This window comes from Ruditapes philippinarum, unplaced genomic scaffold, assembly GCF_026571515.1.
Source record: "Ruditapes philippinarum isolate M1 unplaced genomic scaffold, ASM2657151v2 ctg1233_1_1_1_1, whole genome shotgun sequence".
Classification (NCBI taxonomy): Eukaryota; Metazoa; Mollusca; class Bivalvia; order Venerida; family Veneridae; genus Ruditapes; species Ruditapes philippinarum.
In genome coordinates this window covers 181,834-197,258 of record NW_026853490.1, presented here as the reverse complement: position 1 = coordinate 197,258, position 15,425 = coordinate 181,834, and the positions used below count along the sequence as shown (strand labels likewise).

Genomic DNA, 15,425 nt, shown 5'->3' with positions numbered 1-15,425 from the left:
CCCTCCTCTCTGACCACTGACGATATGTATCATCTAACAACAGTTAACCAACATGAGTAGACCTGTTCCTTTCAGTATTCAAGAGTTGGAGGGATTTATATCACTTCTAATTTCCAGAAGTCCAACTATACAGGTTATGATAATACTTACCTCACCAAGGAGTTCTACTTTCAGATCTTTGATTGTTGATGAACCATCCATTTTTTCCTCTTTCTCTAACAGTAACATGAACAATCTACCATTCATATCACCCAGGAGATATCTTTGTCCATTTGCATCTACCTTACCACAGCATGTTATTGTACTTTGCTGCAAACACAAATGTATATAATATAGTACTATGTTGTTTACATCAGGAAACATTAGGATGTCAAGATGATTATTTGAACACATTTTGCAGCAAATTGAATATAAAAATGAACTAATTATAAAAAATAGTATATTTCTTTTTTCGTCAATGTTAATTGGGGTCAGACATTTTCAATTAATCATGAAAACAATCGCAGGGAATAGAAAGAATAAAGAAGTTCTTAACATCACTCTTTTACTATTAAGGAAAGCTTTTTGACTGTCAAACTAGAAATATCTTAGATATGGTCTTACAAAAAGCAAACTAGCTAGAAACATACAAACTAAGTCTTTGATTTTTAAATAATGTGCAAAATACTTTGATTAAACTTTACTCAAAGTCAAAAAAATATATATCACTTAAGCCTTAGTGACTAGAACAGATAATCATTGACCTGTTCAGGAAGTGTACGAGATACTGCAATGACAACTGATTATGATAATTTTACCTTTATAGCAGGAGGTGCTATGGGTATAAACTGATCTCCCTTGTGATAGGTTATAGACTCCTGCCCAACTATTAGTGCCCCTCCAAATGGTGATGGTACTGTAATATATAAAACAGTCAGCAACATCCTAAACAAGTTAATGAATTTATTCCAATTCACACCGTATATAACTTGCCATAATGAACTGAAATTAACATCTTAAATATAAAGGTCTACTGTGAATCTGGTGTACTTCTAAAGTCAGTGGTAGCAGAAAATGTCAAGCAATGAGTGTAACCAATGACTTTCAATATGCTCCCAGTCCCAGAATAACTGCTAAGAATTTATAACTATATGGCTGCATTTCACACCAAAGCCTGTTGTTATCTGAGATTTAAGTTTAGGTAAGTTGCTTGGCATGTGGTTCTTTTAATATGACACATTAAAAAAAATACCTGCAATAAGAATACATGCTTCTGTTTCAACATTATCCTGTTTCCAAGGCCCTTTACTAAGATCTTTGTCACGTAATGATATCTCGTATGTTTTAACATGTCGACCATGCTGGTCCTACAACAAATATGATAACATAATACAACATATTGTGCTACATATTGAATCAAAGTATATAAGTAATGATGGAACTGCAATACATAAGTAATGTTGAGTTATAGGTGAAATCAGGAAAAGAAAGTAAAAACCATCCTGTTTAGTAATGTACTTATAGTTTATGATTTATAAGTGGACTGCAAAAAGCATTTGAATATATCAGTTTACCTGCTGAAACTAAGTGATTAGAATTTTGCCGCAAGTATAGAGCCAGGCCGGTCTGTACTTGCATGTACTATGATGTGGCTAGATTACACATCTGTACAGAATAACCAAGCTCTACACTAGTGGTACCAAAATGGTTGTATTTTGATAATGAAATACCATAACACTTCAAATGGACTGTTCCAAATTCAATGTATTGCAAATCCTTTACACAAATTCTGCAAACTAACAGTTACATTGTGATCATGTATAGCATGTTTCAGGGATCATTCTGGTCAGGATTTTTAGTGAGAGATTTTCTCTCATTTGAGAAATTTTAATGAGAGAAATTAGATTTTCTTGAGAGATTTAATTTTCATGATGGGCGAGGTTAAAAATATGGAAATTTCTAACTTTTTAAAATCACTGTACATATAAACATTGTTTATCTAATGAGGATATAGATGTAGCTCTGTTTATTACAGTGATTTTTGTTTTCACTTTTTTGATTCACCCTATGCCTTTTCTTTTGTGAATTTTTTAAACATAATAAAATTCTTATTGTGAAAAATAAATAAAACACTTTCATTCTGAAATATAAAAGAATTATACATGGATATCTACTACAACTATTATTTGCTGCCAATGTTCCTAATGGACAACACTGTACTGTACAGAAGTGATTGTTGAAATTTGAAGACTATTTTTTATAACCTTACATTTTTTTTTCTTTATGATTCTCTTCACACACCTCCCTCCATTAAAAAATGTTCATTGAATATGTGACCTGAACACATAATGACAAATATCTCCATATCGACAAATATAAACAATACCTAAAGTATTTTTTATTCATAAACATCATTTTTAGTGTTTTTAAACACCTTTGAATAACACTCAGCTTCCTTTTAGTATTTTTTTTTTAATCACGACATCGCGAAAATATGTGACAAATGAATATTTGTCTGTTTTCCGCTGAAACATTCACAATTCTAGCTGTTTTTGATTGCAATTACATAAAATTAAATACTTTTGTTCAATAAAAGAATATTTATTATTGGCTATTTCATCAAGAATCGTAAAACAAAATTTTTAAATTTGTTTTTTACGGCAAAATTAACCGTGGTTGATGTGACATTTAGAAGACAAATTTTAGGCTATTTTACCGATATTTGGTTTTGACATGTCCATTTTTATGTTAGTCTGTGTCAAACAATTTTCATTTAAATCAATTAAAAGCGTTATGTGTAAATTCTCGACTTACAGATAGATAAAGGTTACAATAGCGATCATACCGTATTTCTGTATGGTGAATTTGCGGTCTCCGATCGGCAATTATTTTAGGCTAAATAATTTAAAGTGGTGGACTACTTTTTGGAGTATTTTACACCGATTTCATTAATAAACAATTTGAAATTAAATTCTTGAATGGAATCGTAAATTTTTCATCATATTTTTGTGTGATTTTAGCATTCTTTAGGTTGTGATTAGACATTTTCCGGCTCAAATTGCCGTGCGAGATTTTCTCTCATTTCACAAATTTCTCTGAGATTTTGGTGATTTTTTTGCGAGAAATCGCGGAAATCGCCCCCTAGAATGATCCCTGATGTTTTAATATAAATTTTTATTACAAAATTGCATTTTTACAATCTCCTATATAACATAAAAGGGCTATAATAAAACAAGATTTCACTCAATACTGATTTGTTATACTACATATGAAACTGATAGATAGGAAAAGATTCAAGAGTTTCTTCAGTTGTATTTTGTATATAGAGAAGAATGTGAAGGTTACCTGGTGTACAAGTATTACAGTAGGTGTTGTACAGTCATGTAGAAACTGTATGTCAATCACTGTCAGCTCCTCTAATCTTAAATACCAATTTAACATATGATAACAAAGTTTTATATTCTAATTAATGATATCATAATCAACATTAACATGTATTCAGGTTTATAATGAATTATACATGTATATATTCATTTTAAAATTGATGAAGTACATAATATTTAAGTACATGAATTAAAGTATTTTCGTTTATTTAGGCATTATCTAATACAGTGATTAACCTCCTTGTATCATTTTTTTTATACAAAAGAAATCAAACTTAAGGAATGTCGGTGGTGCTACTCAGGGCCGGTTTGTGCCTGAAATAATGCATGGAGGGGCACTTGAGGTCTTCCTCAACCAGTAAAGCTGGAAAGTTGCCGTATGACCTATTCTGTGTTGGTGCAATGTATTACCCAATCAAAGTTCAAAAGAAATCATCAATTCACCACAACAGTTTTAGGTTTTACACTACAGAATAGGAATTTGGGCTAGAGAATTGAGAGACTTATTCCAGTGGCTAAATATATATCAAATTTGACTTTTTTTCTCTGAATAATTTTGAGGAAAAATAAAACCTGCTATCAGCTTACCTCACATTGAAGGCTTTCAGTTCCTTGTTATCTCTATCTAATGGTATAACTTTAAACAAACCATCATATAATCTCAGTCCAATTACTCGACATAGTGGGTCTATTATACCAATAATGCCGGTCTCTGATGGTCGTCCAATACGATCCTTTAACAAACATAATTAAATATGATTCATAATGTTAATATCTCAATAGATCAAGAGTTTGTTATTGTTCAAGTTCACCATCATACAGTTTGAAGTGTGTATGTATGTCTAGTTAAAACATACAGTAGTACATATTTTTCTTTAAGTCACTCAATATATACAAAACTCAAAGTAAGATTATATTTGGTTGAAGACTGTCTCACAAGTACTCACATTACATAACTGGTCTTCATTCTGAGGAATGGGAAGAGTAAGATCTTTATCACATTATATAATGAGGAAGGCAAAACAACTACCGTGACACTGAGACAATATGTTTGTTTTGTACAGGTCAAGCATCAGACTAGTGTATCTTTGTGGGAATTTTAGACAAATGTTCTTGAATACTGTAAAATTTCAAGCACGTATTTTTACATATTTTTATATATTGAATATGTATCAACATACTTACTGAATGATAAACTGCAGGAAAACCTATTGTCTTAATCTTAAACATACATATGTGAAAATATAATAAAGTTAATCCCTTATTTCAAAATAAAAAGGTCTGCCTTCATACTTCAATTTGACAAAGTACAATAAATTATTGAAAACAAAAAACATAGTCAAGTGAATCTTACTATCTAGTGTATAAAAGAGCAAGAAAGTTTCTCACCTGAACATTACCATGGGCTCGTGTAATTATTTCAATAGCTTCACCATCATGTTGGCACTCCAATATCATAGCATTGTATTTGGTTGTTAATACAAACATAAGATCTTTCAACTCTCCCTAAAACATAGGAACAATCAGCATTAAATAAAACTAACAGTCATAAAACCCTTTTAATTATTTTTTTCTTCTTTTCTAATTGCTTGCTGAATAAACAAAGAATAAAAGAAAAAGATAAATTTCCAACACTGCAGAACTCTTGATTTTGAGCAATCCATTCTTATTCCGTTAAAAAATCAAATTAACTTACATGAATTAAACACTGATGAGAAATTTAAATAACATAAGTAAAGCCACAAGAAAATCCCCTGAAAAATCTGAGATAACCAGGGATTATTATTTGCCTTATTTTATAGCCGATATTCGGTCATATTGGTCATATTCCCAATTGAAAATAGTATATTATTTTCCCAATCCACAGGAAAAATTTCCCAAATGAAAATTACAAAATAAAAATTTTGAATAACAAATTCTAAAACCTTTGAAAATAAGGGCTTCTTCACTGTTATGGTGCTTAAATTTTTGAAGATGCCATCCTAAGACAGTGAGTCTTTGCATTCATTTAATCATTGCAAAGTTTAAATCATGCATTATTCCCATTTTTTTAACAAAACATCGCTGAAATTCTCAATTTCATGGGTATGGGTCATGTTCCCAAAATCCTGGAAAAAAACCCTAGTAACATTACAGTGATTTTTTTCACTGTATTTTACAGCCGAATAAAGGCTGTTTCCCCTAGCCAAAAATAGGTATATTTTCCCCTAAAAATGCAAATATTTTCCCCTAAAATGCCTCGTGCTCTTTTTTACCAGAACCATGACTTTATAGCATCTGATATCAGCTAGAAGACAGAAATCTGTCCCTATAGATAGCCTTTGCTATGTACCATGCATGTTAAATTGAATTAAATTTTTTTTTTTTCATAAAATGTGTGGGTAATCCCATTTTTAGTTGTTGGAATTTGATTTCAGGTTTCAACTTTTTCTGATTTATCGCACTATATTTTCCCCTTCAGAAAGCCACAGGTTGTTTTAAAAATTGGAAAAAAAAATCACTGCATTATAATCATTTAACGCAAAATCCTAGAACTTTAATAACAAGAGGGCCATGATGGCCCTCGATCCCTTACCTGACACAACCGCCTACAAGCAATGTCTTAAACAAGCATCATGGCCAAGTTTGATGACAACTGAGTCAAACATGTGACCTCTAGTGTGTTATAAAGATTTTTCCATATTTGGGCAATGTGACCTCATTTTTGACCAGACACGACCCATATTCAAACTTGACCTAGAAATCATCAAAACAACCTTCTTGACCAATTTCCAGGAAATTTGGATCAAAACTGAAGCCATTTGAGTGTTAAAAAGATTTTTATATTTTTAGCTCCTGTGACCTAGTTTTTGACCGGACATGACCAATCTTAGCACTTGACCCAGAAATCATCAAAACAACCTTCCTGACAAATTTCCAGAATATTTGAATCAAAACTGCAGCCACTAGAGTGTAAACAAGCTTTTTCTATTTTTAGCTCCTGTGACCTAGTTTTTGACCTGAGATGACCCATCTTCGAACTTGACCCAGAAATCATCAAAACAACCTTCCTGACAAATTTCCAGAATATTTGAATCAATACTGCAGCCACTAGAGTGTTAACAAGCTTTTTCTATTTTTAGCTCCTGTGACCTAGTTTTTGACCGGACATGACCAATCTTAGCACTTGACCCAGAAATCATCAAAACAACCTTCCTGACAAATTTCCAGAATATTTGAATCAAAACTGCAGCCACTAGAGTGTAAACAAGCTTTTTCTATTTTTAGCTCCTGTGACCTAGTTTTTGACCTGAGATGACCCATCTTCGAACTTGACCCAGAAATCATCAAAACAACCTTCCTGACAAATTTCCAGAATATTTGAATCAATACTGCAGCCACTAGAGTGTTTACAAGCTTTTTCTATTTTTAGCTCCTGTGACCTAGTTTTTGACCGGAGATAACCCATCTTCGAACTTGACCTAGAAATCATCAAAACAACCTTCCTGACAAATTTCCAGAATATTTGGATGAAAACTGCAGCCCCTAATGTGTTAACAAGCTTTTCTATTTTTAGCTCCTGTGACCTAGTTTTTGACCGGAGATGACCCATCTTCAAACTTGACTTAGATATCATCAAAACAACCTTCTTGACAAATTTCCAGAATATTGAGATGAAAACTGCAGCCACTAGAGTGTTAACAAGCTTTTTCTATTTTTAGCTCCTGTGACCTAGTTTTTGACCAGACATGACCCATCTTCGAACTTGACCTAGAAATCATCAAAACAACTTTCCTGACAAATTTCCAGAATATTTGAATCAAAACTGCAGCCACTAGAGTGTTTACAAGCTTTTTCTATTTTTAGTTCCTGTGACCTAGTTTTTGACCCAAGATAACCCATCTTCGAACTTGATCTGTATTTCATTGAGACAAACATTCTGACAAAGTTTGATGATGATCCAATCAAAACTGTGACTGCTAGACTGTTAACAACCCAATTGTTGACGACGCACGACGACGGACGCCGGGCATAGCCCCATCACTATACCTCACCTTGACCACTTCGTGGTCAGGTGAGCTAAAAATAAGGCATGCACTGGAGACTTTGATAAAAATGTGACTTCATTTTTATTTGCAAATAAAAAGTAGAAATTAATTGAATTACTATACACAAGTTATTAATACTGCTACCATAATTTCATTTATCACATATCCGTGCCAAATTTGCGATTCCGTAAAAACGATATTGCACGGCCGTGCATATATTTTGATGTGACGTCATCTGTGTTTATATACAAAGATAGTGTAAAGACGCGCTTAATGTTAGCGTTAAACTATAGACGCGTCAAAGTGATTCTTTTTCACTTTAAACACTATTTTGGATATGTGATAAATAGAATATTATATTTGTGTAAATTCAATACTGAATATTAAAATGAAATGGCTTAATGTTAGCGTTATACTGTGTGCGCGTCAATGAAAAATGTCTATTTTTCACTTTAAACAGTCTTTATTTTTGGTATGTGATAAATAGAATATTAAATTCATGTAAGTTCATTACTGAATTTATGTTACTTGTTGAATAAAATAATATCATGCTCGCCAGAGGCTTGCATAATATAATTTTATTCAACTCGTTCAATAAATTCAGTATTGAACTAACACTCATTCAATATCCTCTGTGTATGCTAATAATATGAAATACAAAGCCTATACTAGTTGTACTAACAGGTGGCCGATACAGCTCCAATACAGCAATACGTCCATAGATACCAACTTCTTTCACTGGCCGTAAACCTTCAGGGGTTACCACATATATCTCAAGGCGACTATTCTTGGCTATAATTAGGTTTAAGTCATCACTTGATGTGAAATTCCCTGAAAAAAAAAAATTGAATTCAATTAATGCTGTAATGGGGTTGCCATTAGTGATGTTCAAATCTAATGTAAGTTTTTAAAGCTATACCTTATGGAATATTTCTATAAAAATTATACAATTATGTTGTTCCTATATAGACGATCATCAAAAAGGTTTTAACATAGAATTCTCGGTTATTGGACACAAATGAATATTGTAATTAAACAGAAATCAAATGTTCACTGACAATCATGCTGCTATTTTAAGTAGCGTTTTAGTTGTTAAGCAATGATTTTGTGCATGCCCTATTTGCTCTTAAAAAATTCAAAAACTAAATTTTAAGTGTTCATTTACACATTAGTCAGCTAAAGCATTTACCAAAGTGCCGTTCTGGACCAACTAAATTTTGTAAATGCTTCCGAAATAAAGACTATACTATGAAACTATGATGAACCGTTTGCCCGATATGTCAAATTCCCAATCATAATGGAAGTAACGGGTGCAGCAGAGTGCTCTTCCCTTTATATTTGTACCGAGTATTTCCATTGGTCTGAAGTTTTCACTTGACCAATAAAAATACTCATATGAAAATAAAGGGGAGCAATCCATTACTTTCATTTTGGATTGAGAATTTGACAAATCGAAAAAAACGGTTTGTTATAGTTTCATATGATGTTTTGATTGAACAGTTTAAAAATTGTAAATAATAACATAATTTTATCGTATTTATTTGTGCAATACAAAAAAATAATCATTCATTAATCATTTCGAATAAACTGCCATGCAGTCGGTAATTTTCACAAAAACCTAGCGGTCAGGTCACTGTCAACTTACACTTGCAATGATTTCGAGATTAGATATCTTCATATAAATTCAATCAATCAATCAATCAATCAAAAATAATGATTTTCTTTGATGATTTTTAACCTTATTTATAATACAATTAATTTATGTTACATATATAATAATTATGTTATAACATATTCATAATAGTTACACAGATATTATAGAAGCAAATTGTATGAATACTATTTTGAATGAGAATTTTTTTTTACCATTATTTAGTGAATTGATAGTAATAAAAAGATTGATTCTACCATGAAACAAGATATGTTTGTAAAACATGTATGCCCCCTATCAGCAGCCAATTATTCATGTGATAAGGTAATTATGCATGACTTCTGACCCAGTGATCAAACAATTAACAAGGGTTATCAAGTATCTACTGGTCATGACCTTGACCTTTGACCCCTTGACCCAAAACTCAATAGGGGTCATCTGCTGGTCAAGACAAATCATCATACAAAGTTTGAAGTTCCTAGGCCTAAGCGTTTTTACTTAATTGATCAGAAACCGTTTTTACTTACAAGGTCAATGTGACCTTGACCTTTGACCCCTTGACCCCAAAATCAATAGGGGTCATTTGCTGGTCATGACTAATCACCATGCCAAGTTTGAAGTTCCTAGGCCTAAGGGTTCTTTTATTATTGATCCGAAACCGTTTTAACATACAAGGTCAATGTGACCTTGACCTTTGACCCCAAAATCAATAGGGGTCATCTGCTGATCATGACCAATCACTATGCCAAGTTTGAAGTTCCTAGGCCCAAGTGTTCTTTAGTTATTGATCAGAAACCGTTTTTACTTACAAGGTCAATGGGACCTTGACCTTTGACCCCTTGATCCAAAAATCGAAAGGGGTAATCTGCTGGTCATGAAAAATCACCATACCAAGTTTGAAGTTCCTAGGCCTAAGCGTTCTTAAGTTATTGATCAGAAACCGTTTTTACTTACAAGGTCGATGTGACCTTGACCTTTGACCCCTTGACCCAAAACTCAATAGGGGTCATCTGCTGGTCACCACCAATCATCATACAAAGTTTGAAGTTCCTAGGCCTAAGCGTTTTTAGTTAATTGATCAGAAACCGTTTTTAACCTACAAGGTCAATGTTACATGACCTTTGACCCCTTGACCCTAAAAACAATAGGTCATCTGCTGGTCATGACCAATCACCATACCAAGTTTGAAGTTCCTAGGCCTAAGGGTTCTTAAGTTATTGATCGGAAAGCATTTTTACCTACAAGGTCAATGTGACCTTTCCCTATGACCCCTTAACCCCAAAATCAGTAGGGGTCATCTGCTGGTCATGACCAAACACCAAAAGTTTGAAGTTCGTAGGCCTAAGGATTCTTTAGTTATTGATCGGAAACTACTTTTACCTAAGAGGTCAATGTGACCTTGACCTTTGACCCCTTGACCCCAAAATCAATAGGGGTCATCTACTGATCATGACCAATCACCATACCAAGTTTGAAGTTCCTAGGCCTAAGGGTTCTTTAGTTATTGATCCGAAACTGTTTTTACCTAAGAGGTCAATGTGACCTTGACCTTTGACCCCTTGACCCAAAACTCAATAGGGGTCATCTACTGATCATGACCAATCACCATATCAAGTTTGTAGTCCCTAGGCCTAAGGGTTCTTTCGTTATTGATCGGAAACCGTTTTTACCTACAAGGTCAATGTGACCTTGACCTTTAACCCCTTAACTCCAAAATCAATAGGGGTCATCTACTGATCATGACCAATCACCATATCAAGTTTGAAGTCCCTAGGCCTAAGGGTTCTTTCGTTATTGATCGGAAACCGTTTTTACCTACAAGGTCAATGTGACCTTGACCTTTGACCACTTAACCCCAAAATCAATAGGGGTCATCTGCTGGTCATAACCAATCACCATACCAAGTTTGAAGTTCCTAGGCCTAAGGGTTCTTTCGTTATTGATCGGAAACCGTTTTTACCCAAGAGGTCAATGTGACCTTGACCTTTGACCCCTTGACCCCAAAATCGTTAGGGGTCATCTACTGATCATGACCAATCACCATACCAAGTTTGAAGTTCCTAGGCCTTAGGCTTCTTTACTTATTGATCGGAAACCGTTTTTGCTTACAAGGTCAATGTGACCTTGACCTTTGACCCCTTGACCCCAAAATCAATAGAGGTCATCTACTGATCATGACAAATCACCATACCAAGTTTGAAGTTCCTAGGCCTTAAGGTTCTTTAGTTATTGATCGGAAACCGTTTTTGCTTACAAGGTCAATGTGACCTTGACCTTTGACTCCTTGACCCCAAAATCAATAGGGGTCATCTACTGATCATGACAAATCACCATACCAAGTTTGAAGTTCCTAGGCCTTAAGGTTCTTTAGTTATTGATCGGAAACCGTTTTTGCTTACAAGGTCAATGTGACCTTGACCTTTGACCCCTTGACCCCAAAATCGTTAGGGGTCATCTACTGATCATGACCAATCACCATACCAAGTTTGAAGTTCCTAGGCCTTAGGGTTCTTTACTTATTGATCGGAAACCGTTTTTGCTTACAAGGTCAATGTGACCTTGACCTTTGACCCCTTGACCCCAAAATCAATAGGGTCATCTACTGATCATGACAAATCACCATACCAAGTTTGAAGTTCCTAGGCCTTAGGGTTCTTGAGTTATTGATCGGAAACCGTTTTTGCTTACAAGGTCAATGTGACCTTGACCTTTGACCCCTTGACCCAAAATCAATAGGGGTCATCTACTGATCATGACAAATCACCATACCAAGTTTGAAGTTCCTAGGCCTTAAGGTTCTTTAGTTATTGATCGGAAACCGTTTTTGCTTACAAGGTCAATGTGACCTTGACCTTTGACCCCTTGACCCCAAAATCAATAGGGGTCATCTACTGATCATGACAAATCACCATACCAAGTTTGAAGTTCCTAGGCCTTAAGGTTCTTTAGTTATTGATCGGAAACCGTTTTTGCTTACAAGGTCAATGTGACCTTGACCTTTGACCCCTTGACCCCAAAATCAATAGGGGTCATCTACTTGTCATGACCAATCACCATACCAAGTTTGAAGTTCCTAGGCCTAAGGGTTCTTTAGTTATCACTCGGAAACCATTTGGTCTACGGACCGACGGACCGACAAGTGCAAAGCAATATACCCCCTTTTTTCAAAAGGGGGCATAATAATATTTTCCCCCCAATTGTAACACATTTGTTTGATATTTCTTTACATAGAAAGGTATAATATGATTATGTTTGTTTTATTTTTTTGTAGGAAATGACGGAAATTGAATTAAAAGCATTTATCATGTATCAAAACATATTTCAAATGAAAAATACTGCAGTTTACATGGTTTTGGAGAGTTGGGAGTGGGGAGTTGTGTCCAATCAACATGCTGAACACCTGTGACAAGGAAAAAGTGTTTTGTCCCAGGGCCTTATAAATAGCGGACTTTTTTTTCTTGGCTAGACTTTAGCATCTGTCCTCAGCTTTTTTTAACAATATGATTTTTCCCAATATTAATTCTTCAATATTTGTTTTTCTACAAAATCACTCCGATTTCTGCTAGCCTACCGTTAGGTTAGGGTATGTTATGGGTTAGGGTAAGGATTAGAGTCATGGAATAAGGTTAGGTTTTTTTTACATGGAATTTACTGCAGACACATTCTAAAAGTGTTCCTTCTTTGTGCCTAGAAATTTTTGTGAGTAAATAAATATGTTTATGCCATAAACGCGTACACTGCCTTCTTGTTTATTTCTTATTTGGCTGACAGTGAAAAAGCTATACAATAATATTTTGTCAGTTGATTTATTACTGACATATTATTTTCATGATGACGAAAACGGGATGACTGACGATATACTCGAACCCCATGATACCGGTGACTCCACGGTACCGGTATATTCACAAATCTCGCGATATTTTTGTCAACACCACCTACCGAGTGTTTATATTGACATGCTCTCAGTAATATTGGATATTTCAAAGTTTTTAAACATTTACAAGAGTTTCTGAAGGAAATATTTCACATATCCTACCTTATTTTTATTTTACTATCCTATTTTTCTATTGCATAAATTAGTCTCTCTACAAAACACATTTTTTTCCAAGAAAATAAAAAATCACAGGTGCTGACGTCATTCAACCTCCATTACATGTCACTTGACCTTTTGACATCATTTTTGGCGGGAAAAAATTAATCTATGGAAAGCCATTAGTGCATATAAAATAGTTTATGAAAATTAAAAAGTCAGTTTCATTCAGTCTTTTAAGGGAGCCTGTGTAAAGTGCCATATCGATATTTTATCTTCATCATATAGAAATAAAATTGATTCAATGATACAAAAGGACCAGACAATCACAACAACACTAAAATTAAGTGAAGGGGTATTTTTGAATCCAGCCACATGGTATAATATACACCTGTAATTGGGAGGAAAAGGATCTAAAACAGAGACCCCTTGGGAGTCATAAAAGATGAACAATAAATTATTGAAACACACGTTTTTATGTTGTTTTTAAGCGTTTTTTTTTCAGATATGAATACAAGAATGCTAAAATGATATATTTGCTATTAAAACTGCAATGGCTTTCCATATAAATAACATTTTTACCAGTGCACCGGTAGCATGAAGTCTGTTTAACTACGTCATATAAAATGGTCGACCATTGTTTACATTCGCAATGAGCGAGAATTTCAGAGTAACAGAACTCTGTAATGTAATTTTAAGAGGATTAAATGTTAATGAAGTTGTTTATTCCTTCTTTTTTTCAAGTCAGTAAATTTTTATATGAAAAACACCTTGTATAAAATATGTATACTGGTGCCTCATATTCCCGTGGTACTTAACTGTTTAACCCAGACAACAAAAGTTAAGAGGATAAAATTCTGGAAAACAAAGTGAATATTGTAGGAGAGACATGTCAATTGCATCATAGTTTATTCCATTTAATGTTTGCATGTAAGCAATTATGTATACAACAATCCAATACACACCCACCTGCAGCTTTGTGAGTAAAATTGTGTTCTCATATTTCCAAGGCAATAACATTTTAACAGTTTCAAAAGCAAAACCAATATTAAACTTTATCTATTAGGACACCCATACCTAGGCTTATCTGAAAGGGGCGATTTTCTCTTTGGCATTTATCAAATACCTCAATGGTTGTTTAACAAAGAAGATTTTCTCAAAAGGTATGCAATCTAAAAGAAAAATGGTGAAATATTAAACAACCTTGCTCTAAATCTGAATAAAATAATTTTTTTTAGTTCTATATGTAATATTTCGATAAAAATACAATAAAATAGTAAAAGTAAAACTACTGGCAGGTTCATTAAGTCTAGGAGGCACTTTAGACTGTTTAAGCCTGATACCTTGGAAATATGGGTACCACGGAAATACGAGAATCCAGTATACACCGGTATCGTGGAGACCCGGGCTACAACTCCGTTCCAAAAATTTTTATACATAAATTGACAACTGAAATAAGTCAGCATATTTTTTTTCTTAAATAATAAATAAAATTCTACTTTACATTCTGTTCATTATTGTTCTTCTTTATTCACCCAAATGGACTGTCTAAGCATAGCATGCATTGAACAATTTTGAACATAAAGAACTCAGACGGTCAACGGACTGAAACTATTTCTAGAATAATAGAGAATTAGTTTTCATGGAAAATTCAAATAAACTTTACCGGTTACACATGCATTGACAGCTGTGGGTTTGTGGGCAGTTACAAAGTAATTAAAGGCCATTTCAAAGCAAAGTGTTCTAAATTTTGATAAATGATCATGGATACTCGTCTCTGTCAGCAAACGCTTATTACATTCATGAAAGCCTTTCGATGCGCATGCTTGGCGGGAACGCACATTGAAATTGATGGTCCGACATAATTTTTTATCTGTGGCTCTAACGTTTTTCAAAATTTCCAAGTCAATGACTCATATCCAAAATACCAGAGACATAGATAATCTGAAAATTATTGTTACTTATGTGAATATGTCGACGTGGCCCTACCTATTGAACTTTTAGTTTTCTAGTTTCATCTCCAGTGCAGACTAAACTGAGAAATTTGTGCCCTGTCACCCTAAAACTATTTATCTATCTATCTCTGAGTACTGCCAACCCCTCTCGCGAGTGTTATAGGCAGAAAATTGTGCGCGTCGGGTGTGTTAGTGAAAGGTGTGAGAAAAAGTAAAAACCTGAAAATGAACATGATCAGGACAGTGAGAGACATTGAAAAATTCTAGTCATTGTTAAAATATTTTTATTAGTAAGGGTGAAAGAAAGATTTAAAAGTAAAAACACAACAAGTCAACTAATACTGTATCTTAACCACTGCCTGTTTGTATTGATCTAGATCAGGCAGGGTGACAATGTTC

At 33.9% G+C, this 15,425-nt stretch overlaps 1 protein-coding gene across 1 annotated transcript in view; it reads right to left on the bottom strand.

Moving 5' to 3' along the window:
• Positions 1-14,894, bottom strand: part of LOC132737036 (DNA damage-binding protein 1-like) — a 37,964-nt gene extending 23,070 nt beyond the window's left edge. Inside the window, exons 1-8 of the mRNA XM_060724266.1 lie at positions 14,738-14,894; positions 8,073-8,221; positions 4,752-4,868; positions 3,951-4,096; positions 3,325-3,400; positions 1,232-1,346; positions 798-895; positions 151-309 (exon numbers count right to left, since the gene is read on the bottom strand). Coding sequence (XP_060580249.1) covers positions 151-309; positions 798-895; positions 1,232-1,346; positions 3,325-3,400; positions 3,951-4,096; positions 4,752-4,868; positions 8,073-8,221; positions 14,738-14,798 — 921 coding nt within the window. The 5' untranslated portion in view covers positions 14,799-14,894. The remainder of the gene's footprint in view (positions 1-150; positions 310-797; positions 896-1,231; positions 1,347-3,324; positions 3,401-3,950; positions 4,097-4,751; positions 4,869-8,072; positions 8,222-14,737) is intronic.
• Between the last annotated feature and the right edge of the window lie 531 nt (positions 14,895-15,425).